General features: G+C 35.2%; 1 protein-coding gene across 5 annotated transcripts in view; it reads right to left on the bottom strand.

The window, feature by feature from the left end:
• The window catches only part of RTN4 (reticulon 4), a 66,830-nt gene that overhangs the window by 7,593 nt on the left and 43,646 nt on the right, over window positions 1-15,591 (bottom strand). For 4 of the 5 annotated variants that reach the window (XM_060170086.1, XM_060170081.1, XM_060170082.1 and 1 more), the window contains 2 exons: window positions 7,490-7,697; window positions 3,911-4,049 (listed from right to left, as the gene is read on the bottom strand). In XM_060170086.1, the coding sequence (XP_060026069.1) occupies window positions 3,911-4,049; window positions 7,490-7,697 (347 nt within the window). Of the gene's footprint in view, window positions 1-3,910; window positions 4,050-7,489; window positions 7,698-8,343; window positions 8,380-15,591 lie in introns of those variants that run through there. The other variant, XM_060170085.1, reaches the window with a different exon arrangement.

Raw genomic sequence — 15,591 nt, 5'->3', positions numbered from 1 at the left:
AAAAGGAGAAATCTGCAGAACATGTCTTATTTTTATTTGTCCAAGTCAACTACCAAAAAGAGATCTAGACCAGGCACAAATGATGAACCACCACCTCACGTCAAATCTTTTCCAACAGGCCTGATGAACCTTGGGGTTTGGTTATTTCTTTAGAATAACGTATAGCATAGCCTCTCTCTCACAGCACCAAAAAAATGATAATAAGCAAAGAGAAGAAAAATTTCACATGGTAAGAATAATGGCTCTATATTTTTTAACTTCTGAGGAAGAAGGTTTCAAATAGAAGTAGCGGTGATTATGACCCAGAATCTCGCAATGTAGATTATATAAATTTGAGGGCATGAAATATTTATAAAGACAGTGAGTTATAGAAACCTCTTTCAAATTTTAAAAAGCTATTATTTTTAAAAAGCCACCGAGCTTGATATAATGTCAATTTTCTAAATGAAAAAAGATTTATAAATGAGACTAATTCCCACTGCATTTTCTTGAAATCAGGGTGGTTTCCATTTTCCTAGCTATGAACCATATGATAAAAGTAATCCCAATCAAAAGCTGGATCCTATAAATTTTTTTAAAACTCTGTTATTTAACAAGATCACAAATTTACCTGGAAACTGGAGAGCCTGGGGCTATTTATTAGCAAACTTTCCAAATTTAAAATCTGAATATAAGGAAATAAAATCAGTTTAACAGAGCAAATTGGTTTTTCCTTTACATTGAAAAAGTGAAAGAAAAAAAAAAAGAACTGCAAAAACCATTTTTGCTTGCTTTAGGGAGGAAGAATATGATTCTCCTGCCAACTGCTGTAGCCAAAAGGCAAAAAGTAGCAGAGTTAGAGGGAAAATAATTTTCTTTTTAAAAATGCTCTCTATACGAACAAAAACTATGGGGGATAAGAGTGGCAAATGCTCAAGGAACTCTCTCTAGAAAAAGAATACTATTAAGTCATTTTGAAAAGAGACAAGTGTTTTTTTCTCAGCTTTTTCCAATTAAGACATATTAAGCAAGTATCCTGTGTTTCTATAGTACCCTTAATTCAGTGAAAAGAAACAAATGAAATCTATAATACTCATACACAATGACATAAGGTTTAAAAGTCCCCCCATGAAGAATCAAAAAGAACCACAAAGTTTATCTAGGAAGACCCTTCGTGTATATTATGAGGGTTTTGCATTGGGAGAATAAGACTAACATCCTACCTTATTCTTTGCCTCAAAATCCTAAATGCAAAGTTCATTCTAAGTGTTAATATGTTGAAACAACTGTTATTTATTTGGAGCCCTGAATGAATTGCCATCTGGAGAAGTCACCAAGCAGCTTTCCTTGAGCTCTGGGCTTGCCAAAAACACTACTCGGGAAAACCATTCAAAAAAACTTAATAGGGCTTCCCTGGTGGCACAGTGGTTGAGAGTCCGCCTGCTGATGCAGGGGATACGGGTTCGTGCCCCGGTCCGGGAAGATCCCACATGCCGCAGAGAAGCTAGGCCCATGAGCCATGGCCGCTGAGCCTGCGTTCCGCAACGGGAGAGGCCAGCGTACCACCAAAAAAAAAAACAAAAAACTTATTAAAAAAATAAGTTTTAAACTTAATAAAAAACTAAGTTTTTTAAAACTCAGTTTAAACTTAATAAACTTAATAAAAAAATAAGTTTTATTTTTCTCTTTTCTAATCCTTAAGGAGAAAAAGTAGTAAACTACACTTCTAATGCAACTCTTTTTTACCCAATATTAAGAAACAGAGAATGTTTTAAAAATATAAGAAAAACTCATAAAAATAAAGCATTTCAGAAAGTAACCTATCTCGTTATGTGCCATTTCCCGTTACTTTCAAATTAGCAAAATCACTCAAGGCAAGAATTTACCAAGTTGTTTCTCTCACTTATGCTAGCTTCCTCATAATAACACAATTGTTTAAAAAAAACACACAAAAACCCAAGGTAATTTTCAAAAGAAATTTTTAAAATGAGATTTAACAGCAAAAAGAAATTATCTCATAAATGTAATTTATTAATAAAATTTCCTCATATTCTATTTTCAAATACCTGTGCAAATCAGATTTTAAAGGCTTTCTAAAGTATTTAATCAGTCCTCCTCTAACGTTTTCTCACTTCCTTAGCCTTTGCCAATATTTCCACACCTACATAACTGTCTACACAGAGGACTGTGTATAGATGACAATAAATTCTGAAAGAACAAATAAGTTTTCAGCTGATTAAAGACAAGGGGAAACTTTAAATTGTAATTTGTAAAAACTGGAATACAATGAATGAATCATTCCCAGATCAATTTGTTTTATTTTTAAACAGGTATCTTCAAGAATGCCTCTTCTCTCAAGAAAAATGTTAAATTAGACATACATAGCTACCTTCACTGCTATACGCTGCAAACATGATGACTTTTAGTTTATTTTTGTTGCAGTTTTTATTAAGTCTATAAAAACAGTGACTCCTCAATCAAGTTTCATGATGCCTTTGTTTGAAGTCAGCCCCCCCCCAACAATTTTTGACTGCCACATTCAGAGATGGCCCTTTGCTGTTTGAAGCTCTGTTATCACTATTTACAGTGTTTCTTCTCAATCAACTCCTACCCACACAACCCTTCATCTTAAACTGCACTAGTACCTTCCCCTCAATAATTTTTCAAACATGTTCTACCCGAGCACTCAAGCTATATATTGTGAATACCACTTCAATAAATAGGAGCTGGTTTCTTCTAGGACCCATGTGTACAAGGTTCTATTTGATTTACTCCCAAATATTATTTGTTCCCTTTTGAAACTAATCAAACATCCCAAATGACATAACTATGGTCTTTTTATTTACAGACTGACATCAGATTATTTCAAAGCACTACTACAGAATGAATCACTAAATGCAAGCAATCTACACAAGAGATAATAATAAAAGTTAACTAAGTTATTTACCATTAATATTATTAGTAACAGACGTTCCAAGCCTTAATAAACTGAGAGAAGCACACAGCTGAAAATAATGTCCATTTACTGGCCTATTAAGGCTAAGATATTTGTCAAAAGCATTTTGAGCATTTAAACCTATTCTGACCAGTTCAAAAATTGTTTCACCGAATCTAAAGACCCAATCATCCAATTGCTATGACATCCTTGGTTTGCACAGTAAATTGCAAACTTGTACATATCTATTGGGAAAGAGAAATTATGGTAATTACTACCACAGTACATTTCTACCCAGGCTTAGATTGGAAACAAGTCCGTCTTAAGTCACAGGCAATAATACACACAACACAAACGGCAGGTTCCACATAAAGGAAAAGCACTAAAGTCCCAGTGCTTGGGGTTCACATTACGTGACGAGTTTAGTGCTCGCTTTAAATCAGTCTGAACTTTGGGGAGCTTACTTGCAAGGTGAGACTCTAACAGCTGCTATGTAGCAAGATCCAAAAACTAAAGAAAATTCCAAAGTTTACCAACTGGTGATTAGTCGAAGTGTTCAGAATATTAAAGTTTTTCCAGAATAAAGATCCCAAGAAAGTATACAAAATATGAAATAGCTTATAGTATGAATGAATCACACACAAGCTAAGAAATTAAGTGCTAGACTCTAAAACAAAGTCAAGCAGATGAAATCATATCTGGTAATAACTCTATTAGATAATCTTTATTCTTACAGCCAAAACTCTCTTTTATCTTCTCACTTTTAATCCTTATGATTTCTAAAAGTATGAATTTATAACATTTTTCTTTCAAAAGGAATTGTCTTTCCTCCATCTTAAATATTTGATCAGATTCTGAATTTTGGAACCCAAGTTTACAGTAATGATTTCATTACATCTTTATCATTTACTTTAATATAGAAAATAGAATTTTACTCTCTTAACTCTGATATTAAATTCTGGGTATGCCAAAAAATGGAAAGCCAAGTAAATTTACCTTCAGAGAATCAACTAAATCATCAACTAAGAAGAGGCGTCTGAGTTCTTTTATCGTGCAGTTCACATGGCCAAGAGCAGAATTACTGTACTTCTGAACCAACTCCTCAGATATAGCAACTTCAGATTCCAAATACGCCCTAGAAAACAAAACACAGCATAACTGTCACTGACTGGATGATTTTCCCTGGATGTCTGTCAATCAGCAATAATATATCTGTAAAAGAGGACATTAGTAAAATATTTTACTATGGAAGCCTACTCTTTCCAAAGTAAGCACAATGTAAAAACTCAAGCAAGCATGGGGTATTTCATTGATAACGCGGGTATAGAAAAAAAGCATACACTTTGAAACCAGACCTATCTGAGCTTGAATCTTAAGCTCTACCACTTACCTGGCTGTGTAACGTTTGAAAGTTATTTAGTCATCCCTGTAACCTCAGTTTCCTCACTTATACAATGGAGATTATCTTGAGATTTCAATGAGTAATGTGCTTAACACAATCAGGCACAAAGAAGCACTCAATAAATGGTAGTTATTATTATGGATTTGGTTTTTTTAGGAGGACATAATGTTATCCCATCAAGTTTTCCTAACAAAACTTCTACTCATTTCCAAATACTATACTCTCTCAGCCTAATCTTTAGGGGAAACTATCCAATAAGCCAAGCCCCCAATTGTGAAATGGCTGCCAAAAGTCAATCTCAGTGAAACACAATAGTTACTGTCCATTTAGATGCCCCAATCTATACTGAATACAGCTGGAATTGTTAAAATTTAAGAAGACAACTGTAATGGGGGGAAAAAGTCAAGTAGGCAGGAATGCAAGGAATTTTCATTAGTTACTGTTTCAAAGAAGCCATTTATCTTAGAGCAATCAGAAGTGCTAAGGATTCTCTCTTATCTGTTGGAAGCAACTCTTTACCCAGTCCCTCCTCAAAAACTCCCCATATCCATGGACCCTAGTTACACTGGAAATTACAGTCCTCTTTGATAACTCCTTGTCTCATAGTTTTACCCCTGAAATATGCCCCAAATGCACAGGCTCAGCAGCCATGGTTCACGGGCCCAGCCGCTCCATGGCATGTGGGATCTTCCCGGACTGGGGCACAAACCCGCGTCCTCTGCATCGGCAGGCAGACTCTCAACCACTGCGCCACCAGGGAAGCCCTGTGCCTCCTCGTTTTCATTCGCTATACCATCACTATACTTTAAGTGCTCATTATTTAAAAACTGGAACAGTCTATCAGTGTCCAAACCAGTCTCTAATCTATCTTCTGATTCGCTCCTTCAGCCAATGCCAGATTCGTTTTATTTGAGCTATACTAGATAGTGCTATTTAGGTTGAACTCAGCTGGGAATTAGGAGACATGCTACCACCTAGCTATGTAACCTTGCAAAAGGCATTGAACTTCTTTAGGTCATGGTTCCAACTCTACAAAATTAAAAAACAGACTTCCTGAATCCATTCAGACTCAAACATTCTATGATTCTATGGTTCCAACTTTTCTACCACAGCCCTCCTAAATCCTTCCAACCTTATTTCTCACTACAATGTTGTAGCTCAAACTTGAGCCATTCACCAAACATTTTTCATCTTAATGTGAAGTTTTATTCCTCACACTGTTTTCCCAATCCACAGTGCTCTCCTCTCACCTCTGGAGATAGCACACCGTCAGTCAGCACCATCTCAAATTCCATCCATACACGATGCCTCTCCCAACCCTACTATGTAACTCTAACAATGCTTTCTTTTGTATTATTCTTACAGTAATTACCATATCCAGCCCTGAAATATAAACATGTGTATACTTGTATATTTTTTTCTACTAAAGTATAAACTGTCAAGGACTAGGAATATATCTTCATTAGTACAAATGTCTAGCATAGGACGCTTGTTATTTATTAGCCAACAAATAGCAAGTTATTATTATCAAGTTAAAAATGGTCAAACATTCACACCTACCCTTAAATCAGCAAAAATTTATTTATGCAGCTTTAAGAAATCTAGAAAAGTGGCTGATACGACTTTAGCCGGTATTCTGCTTCTTTGTACCACTGCTTTTGTTCTTGCTGAAGACAGGATGCCTGGCCAGCAGGCCACAAAGGCAGCACTCTCCATCAATGGCACCCCGTGGATCTTTACATTCATTCAACTGGCATTTATGTGGTACTAATGCAATGCCAGCACAGTCGTCACTATTTTCCAATGACCACAGGTTATTACATAAGAACTGTATGATATTAACTTTACTGTGACTGGAGAACTTGGAAAACTGTCCAAAAGGCTTATTAAATTGGCATGTTGGCTGAATTTACTTTATAATAACCATAAAAGGCCTTTGAGCTAAGGACAGTGTTTCTAAGGAAATAAAGAATAAAGAAATCACTAGTTTCTTCTAAAAGTCTTCTTTAAAAATCAAACGATATGTAAAATTTATAGATAATTTAGAATTGTTCGCTTGACAATGTCTTTATATATTTCAGTGTAACTAATTAAAAATCATATTCCTTTACGATTTGTGGCATGATATAACTCTGCTATTTTGAAGTTGCAATTTCAAGTTACTGAATTCAAAGTTTGTTTCCCCATCTGTAAAATGGAGTAGTATCTATTCTCATAGTTTCATGAAAACCGGGAGCCTGAAATTAGGATAATAGTGGTGTTAACTGATAGAAATTGACAAGTCTGAGATAAAAGACTCATTTAAAGACATGATGAATTCATGGCTGTGGGGGGCTGGGTGGGGAGTTGCTGCGAGAGGTACTGATGCAGAGTGTCTTTTGGGTGTGATGAAAATGTCTGGAATGAGATGGTGACAGTTGTACAATTCAGTGAATATACTGAAAACCACTGAATTTTATAGTATGTGAATTAGACTTATCTCAATTTTTAAAGGGAGGTGAGGGTGGGGAACGTGATGAGTATGAAGTGAGGTCAGAAGATCCAAAGCTGAGGTGCATCCACCCCATTAGCAATTGCAGAGATAATGCTACTTGTCAAAATAAGGTAAGAAGGTGACGGTTTAGAGGCAAGGAGATGCCGAAATAAAGGAGCTATCCAAAGGATAATACAAAAGTAATGCCTTAGGGAAGGAGAAGAAGAAACTAAATAGAGAAGGAATGGTAAGAAAAGACATAGACATGATGAGGAAGCATAACAGAAAAACATTAACATACTATTGGAAAGAAAGGTATTTCTAATATCAGATAGCATAAAAAGTAAGCAATAAAGAAAATATAACTCTCACCAATCCCAAACATGTTAAAAAGATACAGCTTCCATACAAGTAAAATTAGGTAACCAATACCTACTTCTAATGAATAAATATTACTAACAAGTAGTAGAGTTAGGAGAATGATACATAAACCCAGTCTTTTCCATCATAAGCCTATGAAATGACTGTTAGGAAATCTCAAATGCAGATGCTTTTGGTATAGGTTTTCAGCAAACATTTGCAATTATCTTTTAGCAGTAAAAAATGCATGCCTGTAACTCTACAGATAGCAGAGTGAAGTCTCAATACTACTCTTGTTTATAGTGCTGCCAACGTGTGCCTTGTTTTCCAAACATCTCACCTGAATGGGTGGCCTTCATCAGATTTCTGGATAGCCTGGATCACACCCTTATATATCCTAAAGCTGATAGTCACAGAGAGCAGGGCCAAGGCAATGTAGGCCGTTACACTCACAATGCTGAATACCGTCAACGAAAGCAGCAGGAATAAGCTGGCACCAAACACCACTCCAGTCTTCTTAATGTCTCTCCAATAGAGAAGGTCAACAACTAAAAATTTAAAAAGAAGAAATCTGAAATTAGAACATTACTTTACCCATTTGTATTTGGCACGTTTATATTTACTCCACCCACAAAAGTAAAAAGGCCTCTAGATAAAGCAAAACCAAAACCTAAAATACTAAAGATTAACTTGATAAGCTAAATTTTAAACCCACCCTAAGCTGTATATTAGCATAACACCTTATATTGATTTCCACTTACCATAAAATATTTCTCATTCAAATCTATTTCCTACATGTCCAAGTCATCCTGGCTCTACAAGATTATTAAATCTCTCAAGCCCAACACAGCAGGACACCTAATCTAAAACAAGAGGCTTCTTAAAAATCATCTTGAGGGTTTTTATCTTCACAAAATGCATGATATATTCAAATAACAGAAAAAGTATCTTATGCACTCACTAAAATAAGATATTTCAGTGACACAAAAATATATTTATCTGCAGAAAAATCACTAATTCAAAAAAAAACATGCCAAGAAACTAAAACTTTACTAAAATCTACACAGATGAGTTTCACAGCTCTGCTTTTAAAAGATCTCTGAGAAACTTAACAAAATTGTAACCTAATTTGGCTATCATTAAACAAAAATTTCCTGCAAAGCAAATAACAGAGGGAAACAGCCTTTAGATTACCTAAAAAGCTATCTCCCTCTAGGAGGAGGTACATGCAATGCCATAAAACTTTAGGTGTCAAAGAAAAAATGTGTTGCAGTGTTATATAACGTTTATTAATAGTAAGGAATCAGACAAAGCTTAACCTAACAAGTCTGCTCTTGGCCCATGGACACAGGCCACTATGGGGATCAAATAACCAGAGACCTGTGGTTTCAAGATCAGGTTATGTACAACCCAAGGAGAATTCTGCAGTGTGCCAAGGGGCTCTTGAATTCACAGGCTAAACATAATTCACCTCCTTCTGGACTGTGGACAGTTAGGGTGGGGGGAGCAATCTTACAGTAAAATAAATATGGATATACTCTTGAGTACAATTTTAAATAGTTGTTCATTTTTAAGATGAAGGAGGTGACAAAGAAAAATCACATTTCTGGGGGCTGCTTTGGTCTTGATCCCCAGGTCCTCGAAGGTATTTGACTTTAACGGTACCCCTGTTAAGGGTACTTTTGTGGGAAAAATTATGCATGTGAACTGTAAAATGTTAGATATTATTATGAAGCCCTAAATTCCCATTAGTAAATATCATTTGAATACTGATTAAGATATTTTAAATGCCCATCACAGTGTGTCGCACATAGCAGGGATTCAACAACATTTATTATGTTTAGGGAACATTTATTCCATTCTCCTAAACAGGATTTGATTTGGATGCTATTAATTTAACATCCTATATATGATTTACGGCTTTGTTTTCAAACTCTGATTTCAACTATTTATTAAAGTTTTCCCTTTCAAGTTCGCTCCAACTCTGCTGAAAACATCTACATCAGTTTTGTTCGATTCAACTAGTTTCTACTACTGTACCAAGATACTAACACAACTGCGACAGGACCAGAACTTGAAACAGTGTATCTACACTATGAATAATAAACACTGAATAAAGAAATAACAGCGATGCTAATAGTTTTCTGACATTCAGCAAACACTCATTGAGCTGATACTGTTCAAAAAACTCAACCTAGGGCTTCCCTGGTGGTGCTGTGGTTGAGAGTCCGCCTGCCGCAGGGGACTCGGGTTCGTGCCCCGGTGCGGGAAGATCCCACACGCCGCGGAGAAGCTGGGCCCGTGAGCCATGGCCGCTGAGCCTGCGCGTCCGGAGCCTGTGCTCCGCAACGGGAGAGGCCACAACAGTGAGAGGCCCAAGTACCGCAAAAAAAAAATAAATAAAAATAAATATACAGAGAAAAAGAAAACAAAATGTCAACCTATGAGTAACTTTAAATAAACTGTACTGCTGTGTTATGTCACAAACATGTTACTTTATAAACCACATGGAAAAGGATTTTAAAACATCTAAGTTTTCACTATTATAGGGCACCTAAAAGTTGACAACCTAGAAGAATAAGCAAGTAACGTATACCCCAAACCTGCTTTTATATGAAAAAACCCCTCCTTTGTAAAAATGTCTGGTCCTCAAAGTGCTCCAAAACATTTATTAACCTTCAAAATCACTATTAGTGATAAAAAATAAATGCAGATAGCCTCACTATTCCTTACCATCATTAAAAACTAGTCAGTACAGGAATAAAGAAGCAGACGTAGAGAATGGACTGGAGAACATGGGGAGGGGGAAGGGTAAGCTGGGACAAAGTGAGAGAGTGGCATGGACATATATACTACCAAATGTAAAATAGGTAGTGGGAAGGAGCTGCATAGCACAGGGAGATCAGCTCCGTGCTTTCTGTCCACCTAGAGGGGTGGGATGGAGACGCAAGAGGGAGAGGATATGGGGATATATGTATACGTATAGCTGGTTCACTTTGTTATACAGCAGAAACTAACACACCATTGTAAAGCAATTACACTCCAATAAAGATGCTAAAAAGAAAACTAGTCAGTAAAACCTGATTATGAAATAAATGACTTAGGCTTAGAGGTATATACAACATATATTAACATCTAACCAAATTACCTAATAAAATAGAGTTACTGTTTGAACAGTTTCAATGACTAGATAAGAATTATTTATAAGTAGTCTATGATTTCTATATAGATGGCTATGGTGCAAGGAAATATCAGTGACTGGGACTCAAGAGACCCACATTCTAGTACTGGCTCTGCATTGTATAACTTTGGATGAGGCTCTACTTCCTCTAGACTCACAGAAACTAACATGATTCACAGTTAGTACAAAGATACATATCAATCTTGCATTCAAATTCCTCAGTGCGTCCAAATTAGTGAGATTTAATGCTGTATTATCTGTGCCAAATAAAATTTTAAGATATCTGCTTCCTTTCTCGATCTAGATTTACTGGGGGGAGAGAGGCTTAAATATTTTTATTTATATCAGTCTTTTTGAAATGCACCTTCCTAGAAACTCTTTCTTTTTTGGTCAAACATTATTAAAGCTTTAGGAGAACAACAAATTCATATTCCTATAATTTTTCAAGCGATCATGAACTATGTCACTATGACAACAGTATGAGAGGTGCCAAAAAAAGACTAAAAAGCTATACACTTTTTAGGCCTGAGAAATGTTTTCCAGGTTGCTGATCTACAGTCTCCACATATCCCTTTATTTGCTGAGTCAACATTTACTGGGCACTTAAATTATACCAAATACTGTCTGTAGACATTACCTCTTTCAATTTTTAAAACCTATGAGGCAGGCTTTCAGACAAGAAAGTGAGAGCCAGCTCTTATATGACTGGACCCAAATGATTTAATTAATAAGTGGTACAACATGAATTTTTAACACAGGCTTCCTATTGATAAAGCTCACACTCATGTATGATGCCAAATTAAAGGCCCAGCACATTAAAGTCCTTCAAAATGTTACACATTTGCACATATAATGAATAGGCAGAGTATAAGCAGATAATTATTACATGTGAGATGAATCATAAAGGCCAAGAAGAAAGTAAAATTAACAAGATAGGTTAATTGATAAGGAACTTGTAAATTTTAATATATATACTTCATCTACAGTTAAATCCAAAAAGGAGAAAAGAGCTCTATTCCAATTTTCTTGACCTGTATGTTTCCCTAGTAGAAAACTATAATTAATCAAGCTGTTGAAAGCATCTTTTAAGAACCATATGAATCTGATTAAGAGTGTGGTTTTCCCAGTAGGCTTTCCTATTGGGCAGAGAATACCCTCCCTACTAGCTTAATATGTACATACAGCTGATAGTTAAAATTCTGGTGCTTTGGGTATAATAAAGTCAATTTCCCCAAAGTTGATGACATGGGAATAGTCATGTATATGATCCAGCAGTATTCAGTGACTGCAGCCTAATATAAACCTAACTGCATGAAAGTACAGTAAACCATAACCTACTGCTTCCTTTCCACCTATTAAATGGTTCCTAGAAATGAGATCTTTTCAATAAATGGAAGAGCTCTGAAAATCTGGTATGCAAGTCGATACATATTGCATGAAAATACGTAAATAGCTATACAAGAGTTCTCAAAGCAGATACCATGAGAGTCTTGTGGAAATAAGCCCCAGGGATGCCCTGGTGGAGCCTTAAAGCACAGAGGAGGAACAAAGGGAAAAAGAGTCAAGAGAGACAGGACAACTAGGTACTGATAGGCACACGTAAGACAAAAGTAATATTTCCTAGAATAGGAAGGTCTGAGAGGCAATCTATATTGTTATCACAGTCATTGTGCAACGTATAGAAGGATTTCAATCCTTTTTTGTAAAGGAATTTAAGAAATTGTTAGTGAAGCTGTAAGGATGAAAAAATATTAGTTTCTAGCCACCTTAATTGACACTCACAGATATTTCAGGTCTCAGATTATTTAAATTGGTTTAAATGAAAAAACTTTGGAAGACTAAGTTTATCCAGGATTGTTGATTCTCAATGGAGGGAGTCATAAAGTTTTATTAAAACCCTTTCTGAGAAATATATTGAAATACTATTGCTTCTAATATCCATCAAGAAATTTATATCCATTAGTTAATTTAGATGTTTGCTCAATCCTGATACCAAAATCGGGCAGACACATCACAAGAAAAGAAAACTACAGACCAAGATTCCTTATGAATACAGACAAAATAATCCTCAACAAAGTACTAGCAATCTGAATCTAGCAACACATAAAAAGGATTATACACCATGGCCAAGTGGTATTTATCACAGGGATACAAGGTTGGTTCAACGTATGAAAACCAATCAATAATACACCATATTAAAAGAATCAAGGACGAAACCCCACATGATCATCACAACTAGACACAGAAGAAGCATCTGACAAAATCCAAGACCCTTTCATTATAAAAACACCTGACAAACTAGGAATAGGAATGGAAGGAATGTCCTCAAGCTGATAAAGGTTATCTACAAAAAACCCACAGCTAACATCATACTTAATAGTGAAAGACTGAAAGCGTCCCCACCCACTAAGGCGAAGAACTAGGCTAGGATATCCCCTCTTTCAACTTCTATTCAACACTGTCCTGGGGGTATGGTGGCAGGGCAATTAGTCAAGAAAAAAAATAAAAGATATGCAGATTGTAAAGGAAGAAATGCAACAATCTCTATTTGCAAATAACATGATGTTGTAGGTGGAAAATCCTAAGGAATCCACCAAAAAACTACTAGAACTAATGAACAAGTCCAGAAAGCTTGTAGGATTAAAAAAAAAAAATCAATATACAAAAATCAATTGTATTTCTATACTAGCAACAAACGATCTGAAAATGGATTAAGAAAATAATTCCATTTACAATAGCATCAAAAAGAGTTTAAAAAGAGTGAAAGACTCAGAAACTGAAAACTACAAAATATCAGAAACTGAAAACTACAAAGTATTCTTGAAAGAAATTAAAGAAGATGAATGGAAAGACATCCCATGTTTATAGATTAAAAGGCACGATTATTAAAATGGTAATTGATCTACAGAGCAATCTCTATCAAAATCCTAGCTGCCTTTTAGCCAAAACTGACATACCAGTTGCAGAATTCCTATAGAAATGCAAGAGATCCAGAATAGCCAAAAACAATTGTGAAAAACAACAAAGTTGGAGAATTCACACTTCCCCTTTTCAAAACTTCCAACAAAGCTACAGTAATCAGTTTGGTAGCTGCAGAAGGATGGACAGATAGATTATGGAATAAAATGAAGAGTCCAGAAATTACATTTACATTATGGTCAACTGATTTTGACAAGGATGCCAAGACATTCAAAGGGGAAAAGAATAGTTTTTTCAACAAATGGTGCTGGGACAACTGGGTATCTAACTGCAAAAGACTGAAGTTGCACCCATACATTACACCATATACAAAAATTAACTTAAAATGAATTAAAGACCTAATGAGTTTAAAGTACAAAACTTAGAAGAAAAAAATAGGTATAAATATTCATGATTTTGGATTAGGCAATGGTTTCTTAGATATGTCACCAACAGCAGAAGCCGTTTAAAGAAAAAAAAAAACAGATAAATTGACCTTAATAAATTAAAAACTTTTGTGCTTTAAAGGACACTATCAAGGTGAAAATTCAACCACAGAATGGGAGAAAATATTTACAAATTAAATATCTGATAAAAGACTTGTATTCAGAATATATTAAAAAAACTTCTTACAACTCAACAATAAAAAAACAAACCAATTAAAAATGGGCAAAGGATTTGAATATTAATTTCTCCAAAGAATACATACAAATTGCCAGTAAGCAATGAAAAGATGCTCAACATCATTAGTCATCAGAGAAATGCAAACCAAAACCACAATCAGATACCACTTCAGACACACTAGGATGGCTAAAGTAAAAAAGATAGACAATGACAAATGTTGGCAAGAGTGATGATGATTGGAATCCTCTTACATTGCTGATGGGAATGTAAAATTCAGCCACCGTGAAAAACTGTTCGGCAATTCCTCAGAAAGTTAAACAGAGAGTTACCATATGACCCAGCAATTCCACACCTAGGAATTTCCACCCAAAAGACTAGAAAAAAATCTATGTACACAAATGTTCACAGCAGCATTATTCATCATAACCCAAAGTGGAAACAGCCCAAATGTCCATCAACTAATGAATAAACAAAATATTCGTACAATGGAATATTATTGGGCAATAAAAAGGAATGAAGTACTGATAACATGCTACAGCATGGATGAGGCTTGAAAATATTATGCTAAGTTAAAGAAGGCAAACAAAAGGTTACACAGTTGTATGGTTCTGTTTACATGAAGTGTCTAGAATAGGCAGTTCTAGAGAGGCAGAAAGTAGATTTGTGGTTGCCAGTAACTGGGAAGAGGAGAGATGGCGAGTGACTGATGATGGGTTTAAGATTTTTTTTGAGGGGGGGGGAATGAAAATGTTCTGAAATTAAATGATGGTGATGGCTGCACAATTCCATAAATATACTAAGTCAATGAGCTGTATGTACACTTAATTAAAAAAAAAAACAAACTCATTTTAAACATGTTTCTCTGCTAGGTTGTAAGCTCCAGAAGACAGCATCTTATCTTACTACCTACCACATCTCCAGAGCTGAGCACAAAGCCTGAACCAACTAAACCTTCAATAAATATTACTAATTGATTACAATGAATGCACACTTAATGCCAGTTTAAAGCATGCACTAATCCTAATTATTCAAAAAATGTTTCTGTGCTTTGGATTTAACATTTGTTTTATTTAAACTACCATCAGATATCCACACTTATTAAGTAACAAATAGCAATGCTTTCAGATAATTTATAAAACAGTAAATATTGTTTTACAGGCTTGTCTCTCCTTACTAGACCCTGAAGGGCTGCTTAAATGCATTTCATCTTTATATTCTCATTACCTGCTTCATTAATATTTGCTGCACTGTCTGAATAGTGATCAGATTAAAATGTTTCTATTCCTAAGAATAATTAAAGACTGTAATATTTTCAAATTAAAATATAGGATATCTTTAAATAAGAACTATAGGGTCACTAAAATGCTAATTTTGGATTCCTCTGTAATCACTTTATTAGTTTTGTTTATGAAGGAAGAGTTCAATGGCCTCTTTATTCGTGAGAAACCAAAATTAAGACAAAGGGCTTGTAAAGGAAAATTTAAACCTTCATGATTCCTGAAGTTTCCTTCTACACTGCAGAATGGAGTGTTAATCATGCAAGGCAACCTACTGTGATGTAAACTTTATTCTTAAATAAAATGTTCATGAAATATCCTTTTAAAGATCTGAAATTAATCTAACAGTGCTTTTTCCTCTTATAACAATGGAGGATGCTTATGTATTACTAAAATAATTTT

Source organism: Lagenorhynchus albirostris, chromosome 13 (genome assembly GCF_949774975.1).
Source record: "Lagenorhynchus albirostris chromosome 13, mLagAlb1.1, whole genome shotgun sequence".
In the NCBI taxonomy this organism is placed as follows: Eukaryota; Metazoa; Chordata; class Mammalia; order Artiodactyla; family Delphinidae; genus Lagenorhynchus; species Lagenorhynchus albirostris.
This window is presented reverse-complemented; position numbering and strand designations above follow the sequence as displayed.